The following is a 27199-nucleotide window of genomic DNA, read 5'->3' on the forward strand; positions in this document are numbered from 1 at the left end:
AGAGTCAGTTTCTGTGGAACTGTACCCCAGTGAGAGTCAGTGTCTGTGGAACTGTACCCCAGTGAGAGTCAGTGTCTGTGGAACTGTACCCCAGTGAGAGTCAGTGCCTGTGGAACTGTGCCCCAGTGAGAGTCAGTGAGTGTGGAACTGTACCCCAGTGAGAGTCAGTGTCTGTGGAACTGTACCCCAGTGAGAGTCAGTGTCTGTGGAACTGTACCCCAGTGAGAGTCAGTGTCTGTGGAACTGTACACCAGTGAGAGTCAGTGTCTGTGGAATTGTACCCCAGTGAGAGTCAGTGTCTGTGGAACTGTACCCCAGTGAGAGTCAGTGCCTGTGGAACTGTGCCGCAGTGAGAGTCAGTGTCTGTGGAAGTGTACCCCAGTGAGAGTCAGTGTCTGTGGAACTGTACCCCAGTGAGAGTCAGTGTCTGTGGAACTGTACCCCAGTGAGAGTCAGTGTCTGTGGAACTGTACCCCAGTGAGAGTCAGTGTCTGTGGAATTGTACCCCAGTGAGAGTCAGAGTCTGTGGAACTGTACCCCAGTGAGAGTCAGTGTCTGTGGAACTGTGCCGCAGTGTGAGTCAGTATCTGTGGAACTGTACCCCAGTGAGAGTCAGTGTCTGTGGAACTGTACCCCAGTGAGAGTCAGTGTCTGTGGAACTGTACCCCAGTGAGAGTCAGTGTCTGTGGAACTGTACCCCAGTGAGAGTCAGTGAGTGTGGAACTTTACCCCAGTGAGTGTCAGTGTCTGTGGAACTGTACCCCAGTGAGAGTCAGTGTCTGTGGAACTGTACCCCAGTGAGAGTCAGTGTCTGTGGAACTGTACCCCAGTGAGACTCAGTGTCTGTGGAACTGTACCCCAGTGAGAGTCAGTGTCTGTGGTACTGTACCCCAGTGAGAGTCAGTGTCTGTGGAACTGTACCCCAGTGAGAGTCAGTGTCTGTGGAACTGTACCCCAGTGAGAGTCAGTTTCTGTGGAACTGTACCCCAGTGAGAGTCAGTGTCTGTGGAACTGTTCCCCAGTGAGAGTCAGTGTCTGTGGAACTGTACCCCAGTGAGAGTCAGTGTCTGTGGAGCTGTACCCCAGTGAGAGTCAGTGTCTGTGGAACTGTACCCCAGTGAGAGTCAGTGTCTGTTGAACTGTACCCCAGTGAGAGTCAGTGTCTGTGGAACTGTACCCCAGTGAGAGTCAGTGTCTGTGGAACTGTACCCCAGTGAGAGTCAGTGTCTGTGGAACTGTACCCCAGTGACAGTCAGTGTCTGTGGAACTGTACCCCAGTGAGAGTCAGTGTCTGTGGAACTGTACCCCAGTGAGAGTCAGTGTCTGTGGAATTGTACCCCAGTGAGAGTCAGTGTCTGTGGAACTGTACCCCAGTGAGAGTCAGTGTCTGTGGAACTGTACAGCAGTGCCACAGTCACTGTCTATTGAACTGTACCCCAGTGAGAGTCAGTGTCTGTGGAACTGTACCCCAGTGAGAGTCAGAGTGTGTGGAACTGTACCCCAGTGAGCGTCAGTGTCTGTGGAACTGTACCCCAGTGAGAGTCAGTGTCTGTGGAACTGTACCACAGTGAGAGTCAGTGTCTGTGGAAATGTACCACAGTGAGAGTCAGTGTCTGTGGAACTGTACCCCAGTGAGAGTCAGTGTCTCTTGAACTGTACCCCAGTGAGAGTCTGTGTCTGTGGAACTGTACCCCAGTGAGAGTCACTGTCTGTGGAACTGTACCCCAGTGAGAGTCATTGTCTGTGGAACTGTACCACAGTGAGAGTCAGTGTCTGTGGAACTGTACCCCAGTGAGAGTCAGTGTCTGTGGAACTGTACCCCAGTGAGAGTCAGTGCCTGTAACTGTATCCCAGTGAGAGTCAGTGTCTGTGGAACTGCACCCCAGTGAGAGTCAGTGTCTGTGGAACTGTACCCCAGTGAGAGTCAGTGTCTGTGGAACTGTACCCCAGTGAGAGTCAGTGTCTGTGGAACTGTACCCCAGTGAGAGTCAGTGCCTGTGGAACTGTACCCCAGTGAGAGTCAGTGTCTGTGGAACTGTACCCCAGTGAGGGTCAGTGTCTGTGGAACTGTACCCCAGTGAGAGTCAGTGCCTGTGGAACTGTACCCCACTGAGAGTCAGTGTCTGTGGAACTGTACCCCAGTGAGGGTCAGTGTCTGTGTAACTGTACCCCAGTGAGTGTCAGTGTCTGTGGAACTGTGCCCCAGTGAGAGTCAGTGTCTGTGGAACTGTACCCCAGTGAGAGTCAGTGTCTGTGGAACTGTACCCCAGTGAGAGTCAGTGTCTGTGGAACTGTACCCCAGTGAGAGTCAGTGTCTGTGGAATTTTACCCCAGTGAGAGTCAGTGTCTGTGGAACTGTTCCCCAGTGAGAGTCAGTGTCTGTGGAGCTGTACCCCAGTGAGAGTCAGTGTCTGTGGAACTGTTCCCCAGTGAGAGTCAGTGTCTGCGGAACAGTACCTCAGTGAGTGTCAGTGTCTGTGGAACTGTACCCCAGTGAGAGTCAGTGTCTGTGGAACTGTACCCCAGTGAGAGTCAGTGTCTGTGGAACTGTACCCCAGTGAGAGTCAGTGTCTGTGGAACTGTACCCCAGTGAGAGTCAGTGTCTGTGGAATTGTACCCCAGTGAGAGTCAGAGTCTGTGGAACTGTACCCCAGTGAGAGTCAGTGTCTGTGGAACTGTACCCCAGTGAGAGTCAGTGTCTGTGGAACTGTACCCCAGTGAGAGTCAGAGTCTGTGGAACTGTACCCCAGTGAGAGTCAGTGTCTGTGGAACTGTACCCCAGTGAGAGTCAGTGTCTGTGGAACTGTACCCCAGTGAGCGTCAGTGTCTGTGGAACTGTACCCCAGTGAGAGTCAGTGTCTGTGGAACTGTACCACAGTGAGAGTCAGTGTCTGTGGAAATGTACCACAGTGAGAGTCAGTGTCTGTGTAACTGTACCCCAGTGAGAGTCAGTGTCTCCTGAACTGTACCCCAGTGAGAGTCTGTGTCTGTGGAACTGTACCCCAGTGAGAGTCACTGTCTGTGGAACTGTACCCCAGTGAGAGTCATTGTCTGTGGAACTGTACCCCAGTGAGAGTCAGTGTCTGTGGAACTGTACCCCAGTGAGAGTCAGTGTCTGTGGAACTGTACCCCAGTGAGTGTCAGTGTCTGTGGAACTGTACCCCAGTGAGAGTCAGTGTCTGTGGAACTGGACCCCAGTGAGAGTCAGTGTCTGTGGAACTGTACCCCAGTGAGAGTCAGTGTCTGTGGAACTGTACCCCAGTGAGAGTCAGTGTCTGTGGAACTGTACCCCAGTGAGAGTCAGTGTCTGTGGAACTGTACCCCAGTGAGAGTCAGTGTCTGTGGAACTGTACCCCAGTGAGAGTCAGTGCCTGTGGAACTGTGCCCCAGTGAGAGTCAGTGAGTGTGGAACTGTACCCCAGTGAGAGTCAGTGTCTGTGGAACTGTACCCCAGTGAGAGTCAGTGTCTGTAGAACTGTACCCCAGTGAGAGTCAGTGTCTGTGGAACTGTACCCCAGTGAGAGTCAGTGTCTGTGGAATTGTACCCCAGTGAGAGTCAGTGTCTGTGGAACTGTACCCCAGTGAGAGTCAGTGCCTGTGGAACTGTGCCGCAGTGAGAGTCAGTGTCTGTGGAACTGTACCCCAGTGAGAGTCAGTGTCTGTGGAAATGTACCCCAGTGAGAGTCAGTGTCTGTGGAACTGTACCCCAGTGAGAGTCAGTGTCTGTGGAACTGTACCCCAGTGAGAGTCAGTGTCTGTGGAATTATACCCCAGTGAGAGTCAGAGTCTGTGGAACTGTACCCCAGTGAGAGTCAGTGTCTGTGGAACTGTACCCCAGTGAGAGTCAGTGTCTGTGGAACTGTATCACAGTGAGAGTCAGTGTCTGTGGATCTGTACCCCAGTGAGAGTCAGTGTCTGTGGAACTGTATCCCAGTGAGAGTCAGTGTCTGTGGAACTGTACCCCAGTGAGAGTCAGTGTCTGTGGAACTGTATCCCAGTGAGAGTCAGTGTCTGTGGAACTGTATCCCAGTGAGAGTCAGTGTCTGTGGAACTGTACCCAGTGAGAGTCAGTGTCTGTGGAACTGTACCCCAGTGAGAGTCAGTGTCTGTGGAACTGTATCCCAGTGAGAGTCAGTGTCTGTGCAACTGTACCCCAGTGAGAGTCAGTGTCTGTGGAACTGTACACCAGTGAGAGTCAGTGTCTGTGGAACTGTACCCCAGTGAGAGTCAGTGTGTGTGGAACTGTACCCCAGTGAGAGTCAGTGTCTGTGGAACTGTACCCCAGTGAGAGTCAGTGTCTGTGGAACTGTACCGCAGTGAGAGTCAGTGTCTGTGGAACTGTACCCCAGTGACAGTCAGTGTCTGTGGAACTGTATCCCAGTGAGAGTCAGTGTCTGTGGAACTGTACCCCAGTGAGAGTCAGTGTCTGTGGAACTGTACCCCAGTGAGAGTCAGTGTCTGTGGAACTGTACCCCAGTGAGAGTCAGTGTCTGTGGAACTGTATCCCACTGAGAGTCAGTGTCTGTGGAACTGTACCCCAGTGAGAGTCAGTGTCTGTGGAACTGTACCCCAGTGAGAGTCAGTGTCTGTGGAATTGTACCCCAGTGAGAGTCAGTGTGTGTGGAACTGTACCCCAGTGAGAGTCAGTGTCTGTGGAACTGTACCCCAGTGAGAGTCAGTGTCTGTGGAACTGTACCCCAGTGAGAGTCAGTGTCTGTGGAACTGTACCCCAGTGAGAGTCAGTGCCTGTGGAACTGTACCCCAGTGAGAGTCAGTGTCTGTGGAACTGTACCCCAGTGAGGGTCAGTGTCTGTGGAACTGTACCCCAGTGAGAGTCAGTGCCTGTGGAACTGTACCCCAGTGAGAGTCAGTGTCTGTGGAACTGTACCCCAGTGAGAGTCAGTTTCTGTGGAACTGTACCCCAGTGAGAGTCAGTGTCTGTGGAACTGTACCCCAGTGAGAGTCAGTGTCTGTGGAACTGTACCCCAGTGAGAGTCAGTGCCTGTGGAACTGTGCCCCAGTGAGAGTCAGTGAGTGTGGAACTGTACCCCAGTGAGAGTCAGTGTCTGTGGAACTGTACCCCAGTGAGAGTCAGTGTCTGTGGAACTGTACCCCAGTGAGAGTCAGTGTCTGTGGAACTGTACACCAGTGAGAGTCAGTGTCTGTGGAATTGTACCCCAGTGAGAGTCAGTGTCTGTGGAACTGTACCCCAGTGAGAGTCAGTGCCTGTGGAACTGTGCCGCAGTGAGAGTCAGTGTCTGTGGAAGTGTACCCCAGTGAGAGTCAGTGTCTGTGGAACTGTACCCCAGTGAGAGTCAGTGTCTGTGGAACTGTACCCCAGTGAGAGTCAGTGTCTGTGGAACTGTACCCCAGTGAGAGTCAGTGTCTGTGGAATTGTACCCCAGTGAGAGTCAGAGTCTGTGGAACTGTACCCCAGTGAGAGTCAGTGTCTGTGGAACTGTGCCGCAGTGAGAGTCAGTATCTGTGGAACTGTACCCCAGTGAGAGTCAGTGTCTGTGGAACTGTACCCCAGTGAGAGTCAGTGTCTGTGGAACTGTACCCCAGTGAGAGTCAGTGTCTGTGGAACTGTACCCCAGTGAGAGTCAGTGAGTGTGGAACTTTACCCCAGTGAGAGTCAGTGTCTGTGGAACTGTACCCCAGTGAGAGTCAGTGTCTGTGGAACTGTACCCCAGTGAGAGTCAGTGTCTGTGGAACTGTACCCCAGTGAGACTCAGTGTCTGTGGAACTGTACCCCAGTGAGAGTCAGTGTCTGTGGTACTGTACCCCAGTGAGAGTCAGTGTCTGTGGAACTGTACCCCAGTGAGAGTCAGTGTCTTTGGAACTGTACCCCAGTGAGAGTCAGTTTCTGTGGAACTGTACCCCAGTGAGAGTCAGTGTCTGTGGAACTGTTCCCCAGTGAGAGTCAGTGTCTGTGGAACTGTACCCCAGTGAGAGTCAGTGTCTGTGGAGCTGTACCCCAGTGAGAGTCAGTGTCTGTGGAACTGTACCCCAGTGAGAGTCAGTGTCTGTTGAACTGTACCCCAGTGAGAGTCAGTGTCTGTGGAACTGTACCCCAGTGAGAGTCAGTGTCTGTGGAACTGTACCCCAGTGAGAGTCAGTGTCTGTGGAACTGTACCCCAGTGACAGTCAGTGTCTGTGGAACTGTACCCCAGTGAGAGTCAGTGTCTGTGGAACTGTACCCCAGTGAGAGTCAGTGTCTGTGGAATTGTACCCCAGTGAGAGTCAGTGTCTGTGGAACTGTACCCCAGTGAGAGTCAGTGTCTGTGGAACTGTACCCCAGTGAGAGTCAGTGTCTGTGGAACTGTACCCCAGTGAGAGTCAGTGCCTGTAACTGTATCCCAGTGAGAGTCAGTGTCTGTGGAACTGCACCCCAGTGAGAGTCAGTGTCTGTGGAACTGTACCCCAGTGAGAGTCAGTGTCTGTGGAAATGTACCACAGTGAGAGTCAGTGTCTGTGGAACTGTACCCCAGTGAGAGTCAGTGTCTCTTGAACTGTACCCCAGTGCCACAGTCACTGTCTATTGAACTGTACCCCAGTGAGAGTCAGTGTCTGTGGAACTGTACCCCAGTGAGAGTCAGAGTGTGTGGAACTGTACCCCAGTGAGCGTCAGTGTCTGTGGAACTGTACCCCAGTGAGAGTCAGAGTCTGTGGAACTGTACCCCAGTGAGAGTCAGTGTCTGTGGAACTGTGCCGCAGTGAGAGTCAGTATCTGTGGAACTGTACCCCAGTGAGAGTCAGTGTCTGTGGAACTGTACCCCAGTGAGAGTCAGTGTCTGTGGAACTGTACCCCAGTGAGAGTCAGTGTCTGTGGAACTGTACCCCAGTGAGAGTCAGTGAGTGTGGAACTTTACCCCAGTGAGAGTCAGTGTCTGTGGAACTGTACCCCAGTGAGAGTCAGTGTCTGTGGAACTGTACCCCAGTGAGAGTCAGTGTCTGTGGAACTGTACCCCAGTGAGAGTCAGTGTCTGTGGTACTGTACCCCAGTGAGAGTCAGTGTCTGTGGAACTGTACCCCAGTGAGAGTCAGTGTCTGTGGAACTGTACCCCAGTGAGAGTCAGTTTCTGTGGAACTGTACCCCAGTGAGAGTCAGTGTCTGTGGAACTGTTCCCCAGTGAGAGTCAGTGTCTGTGGAACTGTACCCCAGTGAGAGTCAGTGTCTGTGGAGCTGTACCCCAGTGAGAGTCAGTGTCTGTGGAACTGTACCCCAGTGAGAGTCAGTGTCTGTTGAACTGTACCCCAGTGAGAGTCAGTGTCTGTGGAACTGTACCCCAGTGAGAGTCAGTGTCTGTGGAACTGTACCCCAGTGAGAGTCAGTGTCTGTGGAACTGTACCCCAGTGACAGTCAGTGTCTGTGGAACTGTACCCCAGTGAGAGTCAGTGTCTGTGGAACTGTACCCCAGTGAGAGTCAGTGTCTGTGGAATTGTACCCCAGTGAGAGTCAGTGTCTGTGGAACTGTACCCCAGTGAGAGTCAGTGTCTGTGGAACTGTACCCCAGTGAGAGTCAGTGTCTGTGGAACTGTACCCCAGTGAGAGTCAGTGCCTGTAACTGTATCCCAGTGAGAGTCAGTGTCTGTGGAACTGCACCCCAGTGAGAGTCAGTGTCTGTGGAACTGTACCCCAGTGAGAGTCAGTGTCTGTGGAAATGTACCACAGTGAGAGTCAGTGTCTGTGGAACTGTACCCCAGTGAGAGTCAGTGTCTCTTGAACTGTACCCCAGTGCCACAGTCACTGTCTATTGAACTGTACCCCAGTGAGAGTCAGTGTCTGTGGAACTGTACCCCAGTGAGAGTCAGAGTGTGTGGAACTGTACCCCAGTGAGCGTCAGTGTCTGTGGAACTGTACCCCAGTGAGAGTCAGTGTCTGTGGAACTGTACCACAGTGAGAGTCAGTGTCTGTGGAAATGTACCACAGTGAGAGTCAGTGTCTGTGGAACTGTACCCCAGTGAGAGTCAGTGTCTCTTGAACTGTACCCCAGTGAGAGTCTGTGTCTGTGGAACTGTACCCCAGTGAGAGTCACTGTCTGTGGAACTGTACCCCAGTGAGAGTCATTGTCTGTGGAACTGTACCCCAGTGAGAGTCAGTGTCTGTGGAACTGTACCCCAGTGAGAGTCAGTGTCTGTGGAACTGTACCCCAGTGAGAGTCAGTGCCTGTAACTGTATCCCAGTGAGAGTCAGTGTCTGTGGAACTGCACCCCAGTGAAAGTCAGTGTCTGTGGAACTGTACCCCAGTGAGAGTCAGTGTCTGTGGAACTGTACCCCAGTGAGAGTCAGTGTCTGTGGAACTGTACCCCAGTGAGAGTCAGTGCCTGTGGAACTGTACCCCAGTGAGAGTCAGTGTCTGTGGAACTGTACCCCAGTGAGGGTCAGTGTCTGTGGAACTGTACCCCAGTGAGAGTCAGTGCCTGTGGAACTGTACCCCAGTGAGAGTCAGTGTCTGTGGAACTGTACCCCAGTGAGGGTCAGTGTCTGTGGAACTGTACCCCAGTGAGTGTCAGTGTCTGTGGAACTGTGCCCCAGTGAGAGTCAGTGTCTGTGGAACTGTACCCCAGTGAGAGTCAGTGTCTGTGGAACTGTACCCCAGTGAGAGTCAGTGTCTGTGGAACTGTACCCCAGTGAGAGTCAGTGTCTGTGGAATTTTACCCCAGTGAGAGTCAGTGTCTGTGGAACTGTTCCCCAGTGAGAGTCAGTGTCTGTGGAGCTGTACCCCAGTGAGAGTCAGTGTCTGTGGAACTGTTCCCCAGTGAGAGTCAGTGTCTGCGGAACAGTACCTCAGTGAGTGTCAGTGTCTGTGGAACTGTACCCCAGTGAGAGTCAGTGTCTGTGGAACTGTACCCCAGTGAGAGTCAGTGTCTGTGGAACTGTACCCCAGTGAGAGTCAGTGTCTGTGGAACTGTACCCCAGTGAGAGTCAGTGTCTGTGGAATTGTACCCCAGTGAGAGTCAGAGTCTGTGGAACTGTACCCCAGTGAGAGTCAGTGTCTGTGGAACTGTACCCCAGTGAGAGTCAGTGTCTGTGGAACTGTACCCCAGTGAGAGTCAGAGTCTGTGGAACTGTACCCCAGTGAGAGTCAGTGTCTGTGGAACTGTACCCCAGTGAGAGTCAGTGTCTGTGGAACTGTACCCCAGTGAGCGTCAGTGTCTGTGGAACTGTACCCCAGTGAGAGTCAGTGTCTGTGGAACTGTACCACAGTGAGAGTCAGTGTCTGTGGAAATGTACCACAGTGAGAGTCAGTGTCTGTGTAACTGTACCCCAGTGAGAGTCAGTGTCTCCTGAACTGTACCCCAGTGAGAGTCTGTGTCTGTGGAACTGTACCCCAGTGAGAGTCACTGTCTGTGGAACTGTACCCCAGTGAGAGTCATTGTCTGTGGAACTGTACCCCAGTGAGAGTCAGTGTCTGTGGAACTGTACCCCAGTGAGAGTCAGTGTCTGTGGAACTGTACCCCAGTGAGAGTCAGTGCCTGTAACTGTATCCCAGTGAGAGTCAGTGTCTGTGGAACTGCACCCCAGTGAGAGTCAGTGTCTGTGGAACTGTACCCCAGTGAGAGTCAGTGTCTGTGGAACTGTACCCCAGTGAGAGTCAGTGTCTGCGGAACTGTACCCCAGTGAGAGTCAGTGCCTGTGGAACTGTACCCCAGTGAGAGTCAGTGTCTGTGGAACTGTACCCCAGTGAGGGTCAGTGTCTGTGGAACTGTACCCCAGTGAGAGTCAGTGCCTGTGGAACTGTACCCCAGTGAGAGTCAGTGTCTGTGGAACTGTACCCCAGTGAGGGTCAGTGTCTGTGGAACTGTACCCCAGTGAGTGTCAGTGTCTGTGGAACTGTGCCCCAGTGAGAGTCAGTGTCTGTGGAACTGTACCCCAGTGAGAGTCAGTGTCTGTGGAACTGTACCCAGTGAGAGTCAGTGTCTGTGGAACTGTACCCCAGTGAGAGTCAGTGTCTGTGGAACTGTACCCCAGTGAGAGTCAGTTTCTGTGGAACTGTACCCCAGTGAGAGTCAGTGTCTGTGGAACTGTACCCCAGTGAGAGTCAGTGTCTGTGGAACTGTACCCCAGTGAGAGTCAGTGCCTGTGGAACTGTGCCCCAGTGAGAGTCAATGAGTGTGGAACTGTACCCCAGTGAGAGTCAGTGTCTGTGGAACTGTACCCCAGTGAGAGTCAGTGTCTGTGGAACTGTACCCCAGTGAGAGTCAGTGTCTGTGGAACTGTACCCCAGTGAGAGTCAGTGTCTGTGGAATTGTACCCCAGTGAGAGTCAGTATCTGTGGAACTGTACCCCAGTGAGAGTCAGTGCCTGTGGAACTGTGCCGCAGTGAGAGTCAGTGTCTGTGGAAGTGTACCCCAGTGAGAGTCAGTGTCTGTGGAACTGTACCCCAGTGAGAGTCAGTGTCTGTGGAACTGTACCCCAGTGAGAGTCAGTGTCTGTGGAACTGTACCCCAGTGAGAGTCAGTGTCTGTGGAACTGTACCCCAGTGACAGTCAGTGTCTGTGGAACTGTACCCCAGTGAGAGTCAGTGTCTGTGGAACTGTACCCCAGTGAGAGTCAGTGTCTGTGGAATTGTACCCCAGTGAGAGTCAGTGTCTGTGGAACTGTACCCCAGTGAGAGTCAGTGTCTGTGGAACTGTACAGCAGTGCCACAGTCACTGTCTATTGAACTGTACCCCAGTGAGAGTCAGTGTCTGTGGAACTGTACCCCAGTGAGAGTCAGAGTGTGTGGAACTGTACCCCAGTGAGCGTCAGTGTCTGTGGAACTGTACCCCAGTGAGAGTCAGTGTCTGTGGAACTGTACCACAGTGAGAGTCAGTGTCTGTGGAAATGTACCACAGTGAGAGTCAGTGTCTGTGGAACTGTACCCCAGTGAGAGTCAGTGTCTCTTGAACTGTACCCCAGTGAGAGTCTGTGTCTGTGGAACTGTACCCCAGTGAGAGTCACTGTCTGTGGAACTGTACCCCAGTGAGAGTCATTGTCTGTGGAACTGTACCCCAGTGAGAGTCAGTGTCTGTGGAACTGTACCCCAGTGAGAGTCAGTGTCTGCGGAACTGTACCCCAGTGAGAGTCAGTGCCTGTAACTGTATCCCAGTGAGAGTCAGTGTCTGTGGAACTGCACCCCAGTGAGAGTCAGTGTCTGTGGAACTGTACCCCAGTGAGAGTCAGTGTCTGTGGAACTGTACCCCAGTGAGAGTCAGTGTCTGTGGAACTGTACCCCAGTGAGAGTCAGTGCCTGTGGAACTGTACCCCAGTGAGAGTCAGTGTCTGTGGAACTGTACCCCAGTGAGGGTCAGTGTCTGTGGAACTGTACCCCAGTGAGAGTCAGTGCCTGTGGAACTGTACCCCAGTGAGAGTCAGTGTCTGTGGAACTGTACCCCAGTGAGGGTCAGTGTCTGTGGAACTGTACCCCAGTGAGTGTCAGTGTCTGTGGAACTGTGCCCCAGTGAGAGTCAGTGTCTGTGGAACTGTACCCCAGTGAGAGTCAGTGTCTGTGGAACTGTACCCCAGTGAGAGTCAGTGTCTGTGGAACTGTACCCCAGTGAGAGTCAGTGTCTGTGGAATTTTACCCCAGTGAGAGTCAGTGTCTGTGGAACTGTTCCCCAGTGAGAGTCAGTGTCTGTGGAGCTGTACCCCAGTGAGAGTCAGTGTCTGTGGAACTGTTCCCCAGTGAGAGTCAGTGTCTGCGGAACAGTACCTCAGTGAGTGTCAGTGTCTGTGGAACTGTACCCCAGTGAGAGTCAGTGTCTGTGGAACTGTACCCCAGTGAGAGTCAGTGTCTGTGGAACTGTACCCCAGTGAGAGTCAGTGTCTGTGGAACTGTACCCCAGTGAGAGTCAGTGTCTGTGGAATTGTACCCCAGTGAGAGTCAGAGTCTGTGGAACTGTACCCCAGTGAGAGTCAGTGTCTGTGGAACTGTACCCCAGTGAGAGTCAGTGTCTGTGGAACTGTACCCCAGTGAGAGTCAGAGTCTGTGGAACTGTACCCCAGTGAGAGTCAGTGTCTGTGGAACTGTACCCCAGTGAGAGTCAGTGTCTGTGGAACTGTACCCCAGTGAGCGTCAGTGTCTGTGGAACTGTACCCCAGTGAGAGTCAGTGTCTGTGGAACTGTACCACAGTGAGAGTCAGTGTCTGTGGAAATGTACCACAGTGAGAGTCAGTGTCTGTGTAACTGTACCCCAGTGAGAGTCAGTGTCTCTTGAACTGTACCCCAGTGAGAGTCTGTGTCTGTGGAACTGTACCCCAGTGAGAGTCACTGTCTGTGGAACTGTACCCCAGTGAGAGTCATTGTCTGTGGAACTGTACCCCAGTGAGAGTCAGTGTCTGTGGAACTGTACCCCAGTGAGAGTCAGTGTCTGTGGAACTGTACCCCAGTGAGAGTCAGTGCCTGTAACTGTATCCCAGTGAGAGTCAGTGTCTGTGGAACTGCACCCCAGTGAGAGTCAGTGTCTGTGGAACTGTACCCCAGTGAGAGTCAGTGTCTGTGGAACTGTACCCCAGTGAGAGTCAGTGTCTGCGGAACTGTACCCCAGTGAGAGTCAGTGCCTGTGGAACTGTACCCCAGTGAGTGTCAGTGTCTGTGGAACTGTACCCCAGTGAGGGTCAGTGTCTGTGGAACTGTACCCCAGTGAGAGTCAGTGCCTGTGGAACTGTACCCCAGTGAGAGTCAGTGTCTGTGGAACTGTACCCCAGTGAGGGTCAGTGTCTGTGGAACTGTACCCCAGTGAGTGTCAGTGTCTGTGGAACTGTGCCCCAGTGAGAGTCAGTGTCTGTGGAACTGTACCCCAGTGAGAGTCAGTGTCTGTGGAACTGTACCCAGTGAGAGTCAGTGTCTGTGGAACTGTACCCCAGTGAGAGTCAGTGTCTGTGGAACTGTACCCCAGTGAGAGTCAGTTTCTGTGGAACTGTACCCCAGTGAGAGTCAGTGTCTGTGGAACTGTACCCCAGTGAGAGTCAGTGTCTGTGGAACTGTACCCCAGTGAGAGTCAGTGCCTGTGGAACTGTGCCCCAGTGAGAGTCAGTGAGTGTGGAACTGTACCCCAGTGAGAGTCAGTGTCTGTGGAACTGTACCCCAGTGAGAGTCAGTGTCTGTGGAACTGTACCCCAGTGAGAGTCAGTGTCTGTGGAACTGTACCCCAGTGAGAGTCAGTGTCTGTGGAATTGTACCCCAGTGAGAGTCAGTGTCTGTGGAACTGTACCCCAGTGAGAGTCAGTGCCTGTGGAACTGTGCTGCAGTGAGAGTCAGTGTCTGTGGAAGTGTACCCCAGTGAGAGTCAGTGTCTGTGGAACTGTACCCCAGTGAGAGTCAGTGTCTGTGGAACTGTACCCCAGTGAGAGTCAGTGTCTGTGGAACTGTACCCCAGTGAGAGTCAGTGTCTGTGGAACTGTATCCCAGTGAGAGTCAGTGTCTGTGGAATTGTACCCCAGTGAGAGTCAGTGTCTGTGGAACTGTACCCCAGTGAGAGTCAGTGTCTGTGGAATTGTACCCCAGTGAGAGTCAGTGTCTGTGGAACTGTACCCCAGTGAGAGTCAGTGTCTGTGGAACTGTACCCCAGTGAGAGTCAGTGTCTGTGGAACTGTACCCCAGTGAGAGTCAGTGTCTGTGGAACTGTACCGCAGTGAGAGTCAGTATCTGTGGAACTGTACCCCAGTGAGAGTCAGTGTCTGTGGAACTGTGCCGCAGTGAGAGTCAGTATCTGTGGAACTGTACCCCAGTGAGAGTCAGTGTCTGTGGAACTGTACCCCAGTGAGAGTCAGTGTCTGTGGAACTGTACCCCAGTGAGAGTCAGTGTCTGTGGAAATGTACCCCAGTGAGAGTCAGTGAGTGTGGAACTTTACCCCAGTGAGAGTCAGTTTCTGTGGAACTGTACCCCAGTGAGAGTCAGTGTCTGTGGAACTGTACCCCAGTGAGAGTCAGTGTCTGTGGAACTGTACCCCAGTGAGACTCAGTGTCTGTGGAACTGCACCCCAGTGAGAGTCAGTGTCTGTGGTACTGTACCCCAGTGAGAGTCAGTGTCTGTGGAACTGTACCCCAGTGAGAGTCAGTGTCTGTGGAACTGTACCCCAGTGAGAGTCAGTTTCTGTGGAACTGTACCCCAGTGAGAGTCAGTGTCTGTGGAACTGTTCCCCAGTGAGAGTCAGTGTCTGTGGAACTGTACCCCAGTGAGAGTCAGTGTCTGTGGAGCTGTACCCCAGTGAGAGTCAGTGTCTGTGGAACTGTACCCCAGTGAGAGTCAGTGTCTGTTGAACTGTACCCCAGTGAGAGTCAGTGTCTGTGGAACTGTACCCCAGTGAGAGTCAGTGTCTGTGGAACTGTACCCCAGTGAGAGTCAGTGTCTGTGGAACTGTACCCCAGTGACAGTCAGTGTCTGTGGAACTGTACCCCAGTGAGAGTCAGTGTCTGTGGAACTGTACCCCAGTGAGAATCAGTGTCTGTAGAACTGTACCCCAGTGAGAGTCAGTGTCTGTGGAACTGTACAGCAGTGCCACAGTCACTGTCTATTGAACTGTACCCCAGTGAGAGTCAGTGTCTGTGGAACTGTACCCCAGTGAGAGTCAGAGTGTGTGGAACTGTACCCCAGTGAGCGTCAGTGTCTGTGGAACTGTACCCCAGTGAGAGTCAGTGTCTGTGGAACTGTACCACAGTGAGAGTCAGTGTCTGTGGAAATGTACCACAGTGAGAGTCAGTGTCTGTGGAACTGTACCCCAGTGAGAGTCAGTGTCTCTTGAACTGTACCCCAGTGAGAGTCTGTGTCTGTGGAACTGTACCCCAGTGAGAGTCACTGTCTGTGGAACTGTACCCCAGTGAGAGTCATTGTCTGTGGAACTGTACCCCAGTGAGAGTCAGTGTCTGTGGAACTGTACCCCAGTGAGAGTCAGTGTCTGTGGAACTGTACCCCAGTGAGAGTCAGTGCCTGTAACTGTATCCCAGTGAGAGTCAGTGTCTGTGGAACAGCACCCCAGTGAGAGTCAGTGTCTGTGGAACTGTACCCCAGTGAGGGTCAGTGTCTGTGGAACTGTACCCCAGTGAGAGTCAGCGCCTGTGGAACTGTACCCCAGTGAGAGTCAGTGTCTGTGGAACTGTACACCAGTGAGGGTCAGTGTCTGTGGAACTGTACCCCAGTGAGTGTCAGTGTCTGTGGAACTGTGCCCCAGTGAGAGTCAGTGTCTGTGGAACTGTACCCCAGTGAGAGTCAGTGTCTGTGGAACTGTACCCCAGTGAGAGTCAGTGTCTGTGGAACTGTACCCCAGTGAGAGTCAGTGTCTGTGGAATTTTACCCCAGTGAGAGTCAGTGTCTGTGGAACTGTTCCCCAGTGAGAGTCAGTGTCTGTGGAGCTGTACCCCAGTGAGAGTCAGTGTCTGTGGAACTGTTCCCCAGTGAGAGTCAGTGTCTGCGGAACAGTACCTCAGTGAGTGTCAGTGTCTGTGGAACTGTACCCCAGTGAGAGTCAGTGTCTGTGGAACTGTACCCCAGTGAGAGTCAGTGTCTGTGGAACTGTACCCCAGTGAGAGTCAGTGTCTGTGGAACTGTACCCCAGTGAGAGTCAGTGTCTGTGGAACTGTACCCCAGTGAGAGTCAGTGTCTGTGGAACTGTACCCCAGTGAGAGTCAGTGTCTGTGGAATTGTACCCCAGTGAGAGTCAGAGTCTGTGGAACTGTACCCCAGTGAGAGTCAGTGTCTGTGGAACTGTACCCCAGTGAGAGTCAGTGTCTGTGGAACTGTACCCCAGTGAGAGTCAGAGTCTGTGGAACTGTACCCCAGTGAGAGTCAGTGTCTGTGGAACTGTACCCCAGTGAGAGTCAGTGTCTGTGGAACTGTACCCCAGTGAGCGTCAGTGTCTGTGGAACTGTACCCCAGTGAGAGTCAGTGTCTGTGGAACTGTACCACAGTGAGAGTCAGTGTCTGTGGAAATGTATCACAGTGAGAGTCAGTGTCTGTGTAACTGTACCCCAGTGAGAGTCAGTGTCTCTTGAACTGTACCCCAGTGAGAGTCTGTGTCTGTGGAACTGTACCACAGTGAGAGTCACTGTCTGTGGAACTGTACCCCAGTGAGAGTCATTGTCTGTGGAACTGTACCCCAGTGAGAGTCAGTGTCTGTGGAACTGTACCCCAGTGAGAGTCAGTGTCTGTGGAACTGTACCCCAGTGAGAGTCAGTGCCTGTAACTGTATCCCAGTGAGAGTCAGTGTCTGTGGAACTGCACCCCAGTGAGAGTCAGTGTCTGTGGAACTGTACCCCAGTGAGAGTCAGTGTCTGTGGAACTGTACCCCAGTGAGAGTCAGTGTCTGCGGAACTGTACCCCAGTGAGAGTCAGTGCCTGTGGAACTGTACCCCAGTGAGAGTCAGTGTCTGTGGAACTGTACCCCAGTGAGGGTCAGTGTCTGTGGAACTGTACCCCAGTGAGAGTCAGTGCCTGTGGAACTGTACCCCAGTGAGAATCAGTGTCTGTGGAACTGTACCCCAGTGAGGGTCAGTGTCTGTGGAACTGTACCCCAGTGAGTGTCAGTGTCTGTGGAACTGTGCCCCAGTGAGAGTCAGTGTCTGTGGAACTGTACCCCAGTGAGAGTCAGTGTCTGTGGAACTGTACCCCAGTGAGAGTCAGTGTCTGTGGAACTGTACCCCAGTGAGAGTCAGTGTCTGTGGAATTTTACCCCAGTGAGAGTCAGTGTCTGTGGAACTGTTCCCCAGTGAGAGTCAGTGTCTGTGGAGCTGTACCCCAGTGAGAGTCAGTGTCTGTGGAACTGTTCCCCAGTGAGAGTCAGTGTCTGCGGAACAGTACCTCAGTGAGAGTCAGTGTCTGTGGAACTGTACCCCAGTGAGAGTCAGTGTCTGTGGAACTGTACCCCAGTGAGAGTCAGTGTCTGTGGAACTGTACCCCAGTGAGAGTCAGTGTCTTTGGAACTGTACCCCAGTGAGAGTCAGTGTCTGTGGAACTGTACCCCAGTGAGAGTCAGTGTCTGTTGAACTGTACCCCAGTGAGAGTCAGTGTCTGTGGAATTGTACCCCAGTGAGAGTCAGAGTCTGTGGAACTGTACCCCAGTGAGAGTCAGTGTCTGTGGAACTGTACCCCAGTGAGAGTCAGTGTCTGTGGAACTGTGCCGCAGTGAGAGTCAGTGTCTGTGGAACTGTACCCCAGTGAGAGTCAGTGTCTGTGGAACTGTACCCCAGTGAGAGTCAGTGTCTGTGGAACTGTACCCCAGTGAGAGTCAGTGAGTGTGGAACTTTACCCCAGTGAGAGTCAGTGTCTGTGGAACTGTACCCCAGTGAGAGTCAGTGTCTGTGGAACTGTACCCCAGTGAGAGTCAGTGTCTGTGGAACTGTACCCCAGTGAGAGTCAGTGTCTGTGGAACTGTACCCCAGTGAGAGTCAGTGTCTGTGGTACTGTACCCCAGTGAGAGTCAGTGTCTGTGGAACTGTACCCCAGTGAGAGTCAGTGTCTGTGGAACTGTACCCCAGTGAGAGTCAGTGTCTGTGGAACTGTACCCCAGTGAGAGTCAGTGTCTGTGGAACTGTTCCCCAGTGAGAGTCAGTGTCTGTGGAACTGTACCCCAGTGAGAGTCAGTGTCTGTGGAGCTGTACCCCAGTGAGAGTCATTGTCTGTGGAACTGTACCCCAGTGAGAGTCAGTGTCTGTTGAACTGTACCCCAGTGAGAGTCAGTGTCTGTGGAACTGTACCCCAGTGAGAGTCAGTGTCTGTGGAACTGTACCCCAGTGAGAGTCAGTGTCTGTGGAACTGTACCCCCGTGACAGTCAGTGTCTGTGGAACTGTACCCCAGTGAGAGTCAGTGTCTGTGGAACTGTACCCCAGTGAGAGTCAGTGTCTGTGGAATTGTACCCCAGTGAGAGTCAGTGTCTGTGGAACTGTACCCCAGTGAAAGTCAGTGTCTGTGGAACTGTACCCCAGTGAGAGTCAGTGTCTGTGGAACTGTACCCCAGTGAGAGTCAGTGTCTGTGGAATTGTACCCCAGTGAGAGTCAGTGTCTGTGGAACTGTACCCCAGTGAAAGTCAGTGTCTGTAGAACTGTACCCCAGTGAGAGTCAGTGTCTGTGGAACTGTACAGCAGTGCCACAGTCACTGTCTATTGAACTGTACCCCAGTGAGAGTCAGTGTCTGTGGAACTGTACCCCAGTGAGAGTCAGAGTGTGTGGAACTGTACCCCAGTGAGCGTCAGTGTCTGTGGAACTGTACCCCAGTGAGAGTCAGTGTCTGTGGAACTGTACCACAGTGAGAGTCAGTGTCTGTGGAAATGTACCACAGTGAGAGTCAGTGTCTGTGGAACTGTACCCCAGTGAGAGTCAGTGTCTCTTGAACTGTACCCCAGTGAGTGTCTGTGTCTGTGGAACTGTACCCCAGTGAGAGTCACTGTCTGTGGAACTGTACCCCAGTGAGAGTCATTGTCTGTGGAACTGTACCCCAGTGAGAGTCAGTGTCTGTGGAACTGTACCCCAGTGAGAGTCAGTGTCTGTGGAACTGTACCCCAGTGAGAGTCAGTGCCTGTAACTGTATCCCAGTGAGAGTCAGTGTCTGTGGAACTGCACCCCAGTGAGAGTCAGTGTCTGTGGAACTGTACCCCAGTGAGAGTCAGTGTCTGTGGAACTGTACCCCAGTGAGAGTCAGTGTCTGTGGAACTGTACCCCAGTGAGAGTCAGTGTCTGTGGAACTGTACCCCAGTGAGAGTCAGTGTCTGTGGAACTGTACCCCAATGAGAGTCAGTGTCTGTAACTGTACCCCAGTGAGAGTCAGTGTCTGTGGAACTGTACCCCAGTGAGAGTCAGTGTCTGTGGAACTGTACCCCAGTGAGAGTCATTGTCTGTGGAACTGTACCCCAGTGAGAGTCAGTGTCTGTGGAACTGTACCCCAGTGAGAGTCAGTGTCTGTGGAACTGTACCCCAGTGAGAGTCAGTGTCTGTGGAACTGTACCCCAGTGAGAGTCAGTGTCTGTGGAACTGTACCCCAGTGAGAGTCAGTGTCTGTGGAACTGTACCCCAGTGAGAGTCAGTGTCTGTGGAACTGTACCCCAGTGAGAGTCAGTGTCTATGGAACTGTACCCCAATGAGAGTCAGTGTCTGTGGAACTGTACCCCAGTGAGAGTCAGTGTCTGTGGAACTGTACCCCAGTGAGAGTCAGTGTCTGTGGAACTGTACCCCAGTGAGAGTCAGTGTCTGTGGAACTGTACCCCAGTGAGAGTCAGTGTCTGTGGAACTTTACCCCAGTGAGAGTCAGTGTCTGTGGAACTGTACCCCAGTGAGAGTCAGTGTCTGTGGAACTGTACCCCAGTGAGAGTCACTGCCTGTGGAACTGTACCCCAGTGAGAGTCAGTGTCTGTGGAACTATACCCCAGTGACAGTCAGTGTCCGTGCAACTGTACCCCAGTGAGAGTCAGTGTCTGTGGAACTGTACCCCAGTGAGTGTCAGTGTCTGTGGAACTGTACCCCAGTGAGAGTCAGTGTCTGTGGAACTGTACCCCAGTGAGAGTCAGTGTCTGTGGAACTGTACCCCAGTGAGAGTCAGTGTCTGTGGAACTGTACCCCAGTGAGAGTCAGTGTCTGTGGAACTGTACCCCAGTTTGAATCAGTGCCTGTGGAACTGTACCCCAGTGAGAGTCAGTGTCTGTGGAACTGTACCCCAGTGAGAGTCAGTGTCTATAACTGTACCCCAGTGAGAGTCAGTGTCTGTAACTCTACCCCAGTGAGAGTCAGTGTCTGTAACTCTACCCCAGTGAGAGTCAGTGCCTGTGGAACAGTACCCCAATGAGATTTCAATGGAATAGTGAATTGCACAGTTTGTTTAAATTTTATTCGTTGTTCTCTCCTTCTCCTTACCATCTGCCGAATGGCCACGATGTATCCAGGTCAACACCCTTCAAAGGCAGGTCAAAGGTTATTCCGTTTAACGCGTACAAGTGTTCCGTGATGTCAGGTCTGAGCCTCTTGGACAGGAAGGGGTTCCGGGCGTAATACCAGTCACTGAAAGAGAGCAGCCCATGCAATGCGTGACAAATCGTGACAGCTCGTGCAACACAACGCAGACTGCCCATCAGTGGGGGTCACTGAGCACAGCTGTGACTGCGTGTTCCTCTGCAGAAGGAGCTAGTACAAACCCCCAACTTTCACAACGCAATGCAGATTACTAATGGGACACATCGGCTCCAACACTCTCCCGGCTCACACCTCATAGAATCACACAGCACAGGAGGAGGCCATTCGGCCCGTTGTGCCTGTGCCGGCTCTTTGAAAGAGCTCTCCAATTAGTCCCACTCCCCCTGCTCTTTCCCCAGAGCCCTGCAAACTTTTCCCTTCAAGTATTTATCCAATTCCCTTTTGAAAGTTCCTATTGAATCTGCTCCCACCGCCCTTTCGGGCAGCGCGTTCCAGATCACAACAACTCGCTGAGATAAAAAACTCTCCTCATTATCTTAAATCTGTGTCCTCTGGTTACCGACCCTCCTGCCATTGGAAACAGTTTCTCTTTATTTACTCTGTCTATACCCTTCATGATTTTGAACACCTCCATCAAATCTCCTCTTAGCCATCCTTGCTCTAAGGAGAACAACCCCAGCTTCTCCAGTCTATCCACATAACTGAAGTCATTTAAAGAAAGGCCCCTGAGTGAAGGGAAGACCCGCTCCTTGAAACCGTCCCGTCTTCCCCCAGCCCTACGAGTCGGTGCCTCACGCAGGGGCAGGGAGGAAGTGGGGGGTGGGGGGGAAACAATAAATGTCACATTTTATGTCATCCACTTCCTTAAAACTCAGTATGGCATGCCGTTCTATTAACAACCTGCTAGGGATGCTCGTGAGCCAACAGGCTACAGACTGCTGCCTACTGATTGTTATTGCAAAGCCAGAGTGACACAGAGGCCTAGGTTTTAGGCTCGAGTTATACCAGCTCTCTCCCGTAATTTGAAAGGAGTGGGCTGGAATGCTCCCTGGGAAACACTTTGACGACTCCTCACTTGCCTCACCCCCCCACCCCACCGCTTACCATATTTTCTGTTAGGCCTACAATATGTCCTACGAAATATAAGTCGGACTACTTAACCGAATATGTAACCGTCATTGGTGCCATAGTAACCCTGGACAAAAGGAGCGCCAGTACAGGCCTGTTGTCCAGGGTTCCTATGGGCGTTGGAGAGAGAGTTAAAAACTAAAGGGCCGGGTCTTTCTCAGAATGGCAGATTGTATGGGCTCTTTATTAAAAACTAAATTTAAAATTTTACACCGTGTCCCTAGCCCTGAGGCCATCTGACACAGGACACTTCCTTAGGGGTCTGACACCCGCCTCAGCCTCTCCCCAGGGGCCTCTCGAGTGGAGACCAGTAAATCCCACCAGGAATGACCTTTGATGCGAGCAGAACCTTAGGCCTGTTGCGTGTTGGCCAGTGAAGCGACTGAGCGGAATTCTAAGCTACGGAGAATGTGAAGGTTTAACTATTTCCTCAATAAAAGAGTTAATCAGAGAACAGGATGAAAAATATTGTTCACACAGAGAAGGGGTTAGTCAGGTCGGAGATGGAAGGATTACGTTGAAGGATCTAAGATAGATAGACTAAGAATGATTGGAGATGGAGGAGAGACACGGAGGGATTGACTGACACCCAATACAGTGTCAGTCAATCACTGGATGTCAAGGGATATACAAGAATGGATTAGGGAAAAAAGGGAGGCCTTTGGCAGATACAAAGGACTAAAAACAGTGGAAGCCCTAGAGGAGTATAGAAAGTGCAGGGGGGTACTTAAAAAATAAATTAGGAGAGCGAAAAGGGGGCATGAAAAAACACTGGCAGGCAAAATAAAGGAAAATCCCAAGGTGTTTTATAAGTTTATTAAGGGCAAGAGGATAACCAGGGAAAGAGTAGGGCCCATTAGGGACCAAAATGGCAATCTGTGTGTAGAGCCGGAAGATGTAGGTGAGGTTTTAAATGAATATTTTGCATCTGTGTTCACTATGGAGAAGGACGATGCAGGCATAGAAATCAGGCAGGGGGATTGTGATATACTTGAACATATTAGCATTGAGAGGGAGGAGGTACTAGCGGTTTTAGCGGGCTTAAAAGTGGATAAATCCCCAGGCCCAGATGAGATGTATCCCAGGCTGCTGTGTGAGGCAAGGAAGCAGATTGCAGGGGCTCTGACACAAATTCTCAGTACCTCTCTGGCCACAGGGGATGTGCCAGAGGGCTGGAGGACAGCTAACGTAGTACCATTATTCAAGAAGAGTAGTAGGGATAAACCAGGGAATTACAGGCCAGTGAGCCTAACATCAGTGGTTGGGAAATTATTGGAAAAAATTCTGAGGGACAGAATTAGTCTTCACTTGGAGAGGCAAGGATTAATCAAGGATAGTCAGCATGGCTTTGTCATGGAGATCATGTCTGACCAATTTGATTGAATTTTTCTAGGGCATGACTAGGTGTGTGGATGAGGGTAGTGCAGTTGATGTAGTCTACATGGATTTCAGTGAGGCTTTTGACAAAGTCCCGCATGGGAGACTCGTCACGAAGGTAAGAGCCCATGGGATCCAGGGCAATTTGGCACATTGGATCCAAATTGGCTTAGTGGCAGGAAGCAGAGGGTGATGGTCGAAGGTTGTTTTTGTGACTGGAAGCCTGTGTCCAGTGGTGTACCGCAGGGATCGGTGCTGGGTCCCTTGCTGTTTGTAGTGTACATTAATGATTTAGATATGAATGTAGGCGATATGATCAGTAAGTTCGCAGATGACACGAAAATTGGTGGAGTGGTAAATAGCGAGGAGGGAAGCCTCAGGCTACAGGACAATATAGACGGGTTGGTCAGATGGGCAGAACAGGGGCAAATGGAATTTAACCCTGTAAAGTGTGAGGTGATGCATTTTGGGAGGACTAACAAGGCAAGGGAATACACAATGAATGGTAGGGCCCTAGGAAGGACAGAGGATCAGACAGACCTTGGTGTGCATGTACATAGATCCCCAAAGGCAGCAGGACAGGTAGATAAGGTGGTTAAAAAGGCATATGGGATACTTGCCTTCATTAACCGAGGCATAGAATATAAGAGCAGGGAGGTTATGATGGAGCTGTACAAAACGCTAGTTAGGCCACAGCTGGAATACTGTGTGCAGTTCTGGTCGCCACACTATAGGAAGGATGTGATTGCATTGGAGAGGGTGCAGAGGAGATTCCCCAGGATGTTACCTGGGCTGGAGCGCTTCAGCTATGAAGAAAGACTGGACAGGCTGGGGTTGTTTCCCTTAGAACAGAGAAGGCTGAGGGGGGGACCTGATTGAGGGGTACAAAATTATGAGGGGTACAAAATTATGAGGGGCATAGATAACGTAGATAGAAAGGAACTTTTCCCCTTAGTAGAGGGGTCAATAACCAGGGGGCATAGTTTCAAGGTAAGGGGCAGGAGGTTTAGAGGGGATTTGAGGGAAAACTTTTTCACCCAGAGGGTGGTTGGAATCTGGAACTCACTGCCTGAAAGGGCTGTGGAGGCAGGAACCCTCACAACATTCAAGAAGCATTTAGATGAGCACTTGAAACGCCATAGCATACAAGGCTACGGACCAAGTGCTGGAAAATGGGATTAGAATAGACAGGGCTTGATGGCCGGTGCGGACATGATGGGCCGAAGGGCCTCTTTCTGCCCTGTAAAAAAAGAAAAAGAAAGAAGAGTGAATGAGGATTCGGTTGCAGACTGACCTCGGGTGCAGTGAGTAAGTCCCATGGAGAGAGGAAGATGATTTTATTTTGAGTCTGTGATTTGTCTCTCAGACCCTTCATTACCAACACCCACCGTTCCCCATACAGGTGTGTGACTGACCGTCACCTTCACCTTACCTGGCCAGCTGTTGATTGAGGAAGCAGAGTTGCAGGGAGTCCGCTAGCTGCTGTTGCACCAGACAGTGTCGGATGAAAGCTCGGCCTTTCCCCATTGAGGTGTTCAGCTGCAGGTGATTTAGAGAGAGGGCAGAGGGTTATACCGACTGGTGACCCAGGTGCTGCATACCACTCCGTTATTCAGTCTACAGAAATACACATCTAGCGTTCTGTGATGCGTCAGGTGTTGAAGGCAACGTGTAACTGAGTTGAAAGCCCAGGCCCCATCCCCGGCCTGTGCTGAGGTAGCTGATCTCATCCGGTGTGGTACATGAGCCCCACACAGAGCCGGTAGAGCCCAGGCTCCATTCCCGGCCTGTGCTGCACAAACCCATCTAGTCCTTGTCAGTGGGGACATTTGTCTGTTATCGAAGGTAGATGGGTTAATGGGGACGAGTGATCCCAGTCACCAGGGTCTCCTGGAACTTGCTTTATCATAGGGTGACCATAGTTACTAAACCGAATCCGGGGGCACACAGAGTGGGAGCACAGCAAAGTAGCCAGGACGGAAAATGTAGGTTGCCCAGCGTGGAGAGGTAAAAATATTTTGACAGTTACACACAACAAGTTCAAAACAAATGTGCATCTAATTACCGCAGGCGTGACGTCACACGACGGAAACACATTCAGACACCGTTTATAAATGATACAATAACACTGGTCAGGAACGTCAGTTTTTTCGTACCCATTGTCTATAAGGCCTGTCCAAAAAATCTCTTTCTTCACATCACTGCCCAAGTCATTTATTTTTCACAGATTTATTAATGATTGCTATGCTCTCTCCGCGTTTCAAGAGAAGATTAGTGGGGAGGTGATCACTCTGGCAAAGTGAGGAAAGCGGGCCACCCTAGCACAGACAGGCTGGGGAAGAGGGGGGTCGCCCTGGCACAGAGATGGTTGAGGGCAGGGGGCTACCACGCTGCTTGCCTATGGCAACATTATAATGGGAATGGTATGCAGCAATTCCACTATCCTCAAGTATAAACACAGTCTCTTCTGTATACACATACACACGGAGCCATGTTTGGCCTTAGACTGGTACTGTTCTCTCAGGATGCAGGTGCAGCAGGCGGTTAAGAAGGCAAATGATATGTTGGCCTTCACAGCGAGAGGGTTCGAGTACAAGAACAAGGAGGTCTTGCGGCAGTTGTACAGGGCCTTGGTGAGACCACACCTTGAGTATTGTGTGCAGTTTTGGTCGCCTTATCTGAGGAAGGATGTTCTTGCCATGGAGGGAGTGCAGCGAAGATTCACCAGACTGATACCTGGGATGGCAGGAATGACGTGTGAGGAGAGATTGGATCGATCGGGCTTATACTCGCTGGAGTTTAGAAGAATGAGAGGGGATCTCATTGAAACTTATATAATTCTAACAGGACTAGACAGACTAGATACAGGAAGGATGTTCCTGATGGCGGGGAGTCCAGAACCAGGGGTCACAGTCTAAGGATAAGGGGTAAGCCATTTAGGACAGAGATGAGGAGGAAGTTCTTCACCCAGAGAGTGGTGAACCTGTGGAATTCTCTACCACAGAAGGCAGTGGAGACCAATTCATTAAATATATTCAAGAAGGAGTTGGATATATTTCTTAAGGCTAAAGGGAATCAAGGGATATGGGGAGAAGGCAGGGACAGGGTACTGAGTTTGGATGATCAGCCATGATCGCATTGAATGGCGGAGCAGGCTCGAGGGGCCGAATGGCCTACTCCTGCTCCTATCTTCTATGTTTCTATGTAGGACTGAGTGAGGCTGAGGTACCGAGCCCTGTCTGCCGAGTTACAGGCACTAAAACCCTTCCACTCCGCGCATTAACGCACCCTCAGTGATCCCTGTCCCTGGACTCCAGCTTACACAGACAACACCGCCGTCACACCTCCCGCACAAAACACAGCCGCCCCATTGGCCAGCACTCGACCCCGCACTCTGCCCTTTCATTGGTCCAAACCGAAGCCAAACCGGTCAAAGCCAAGCAGTCGTCACAAACGGTGATCTGCCCTTTCATTGGTCCGTCACTGCCAATGGGCAGAGAATCTGTCAATCAGCAGTGGGCCCTGTTGATTGGCCTGGAGCACGGGCGCGGATTTAACGCGGAATGGAGCTCATTCAAGTAAAATGGCAGCTCGGGCATTCGGGGACGAGTTTCGTGAACTGGGGACTCTTCCGGGGACACTGTTTGCCTGGGGACACAGTACCTCATCCAGGGGACTGTCCCCAGAAAACGGGGACGTCTGGTCAGCCTAGTTTACCACCTGTGGGGTTTCAGAGAGTAAGTCTGCAGAGTTACTTTGACTGCAAGCAATAAGGAAGGCAAGTGGCATGTTGGCCTTTATTGCAAGGGGTTGGAGTATAAGAGTAAGGAAGTCTTCCTACAATTGTACAGGGCCTTGGTGAGACCACACCTGGAGTACTGGGCACAGTTTTGGTCTCCTTATCTAAGGAAGGATATACTTGCCTTGGAGGCGGTGCAACAAAGGTTCACTAGATTGATTCCTGGGGTGAGAGGGCTGTCCTATGAGGAGAGATTGTATAGAATGGGCCGATACTCTCTGGAGTTTAGAAGAATGAGAGGTGATTGTGGTGTATGTAACCTGTTCCACCTTAAGAGAACTACCTTACGAGATGTACTACTTTCTCTTGGCTGCTGTATACTGTAATACCAGTGGTGACCACGCCGGTATATAAGTGTTGTGTAGGGATTTGCTGGGCAGTTTAGCCCTGACCTCCGAATAGTAAAGACCTGTTAAAAGTTATTCTTGTTGTCTGTGTCCAGTGATTGATCGTAAGCATAACTGGGACACACAGACTCAACAGTGGCGACGAGTCCGATCTTACCCTGCGGCAGTTTTACATCCAAGGCAGCTTCGTCCTCAGAACGGGCGTCGAGAAGAGGCATCCACCCTCATCATCCTGCTGAGCACCATCGCACGGGAGGCATCGAGAACCCGGGTTAAAAAGAAAAATTCTGACCACGAAGCCCTCCATCAGCGACAGGCAGTGATCATCCCTTCTACCACGGTGGTGGGTAAGCCGATCAGCGACACGAGCAGAAAGTCGGCCGCATTGGCTGTGGAGTAGGGGAGGGAAAACGGAGGAATAAGGGCGGAGAACTCGACCACGGCCGGTAAAAAGGGCCGGGCTGCAATCGAGGCCGAGAGGCGCAGCGACTGGGGCAGCTTAAGGCACGAGAGCCGCGGAGAACTCAAACGCAGCCGGTGTAAAGGACCAGGCTGCAAGCGGGGCTGCGAGGCAAAGCAGCGTCGGGGAATTGAGAACCGCTGGGGAGGCGAGAACGGCAGCAGCACGGCAATCGCCATTGCAGCCAGCGGGGGAAGAAGGCAAA

At 51.9% G+C, this 27199-nt stretch overlaps 1 protein-coding gene across 2 annotated transcripts in view; it reads right to left on the bottom strand.

Moving 5' to 3' along the window:
* Positions 1-27199, bottom strand: part of LOC147120728 (uncharacterized) — a 205978-nt gene that overhangs the window by 171344 nt on the left and 7435 nt on the right. For both annotated transcript variants that reach the window (XR_015078228.1, XM_085986957.1), the window contains exons 4-5: positions 23821-23927; positions 19827-19970 (exon numbers count right to left, since the gene is read on the bottom strand). Coding sequence is in view for 1 of the 2 variants with exons in the window: in XM_085986957.1 (XP_085843083.1) it covers positions 19827-19970; positions 23821-23927 (251 nt within the window). In the remaining variant the exon portion in view is untranslated. The remainder of the gene's footprint in view (positions 1-19826; positions 19971-23820; positions 23928-27199) is intronic.

The sequence above is a fragment of the Somniosus microcephalus genome, chromosome 4 (assembly GCF_052327205.1).
Source record: "Somniosus microcephalus isolate GS21.2 chromosome 4, FLI_Smic_1.0, whole genome shotgun sequence".
NCBI classification, from domain to species: domain Eukaryota; kingdom Metazoa; phylum Chordata; class Chondrichthyes; order Squaliformes; family Somniosidae; genus Somniosus; species Somniosus microcephalus.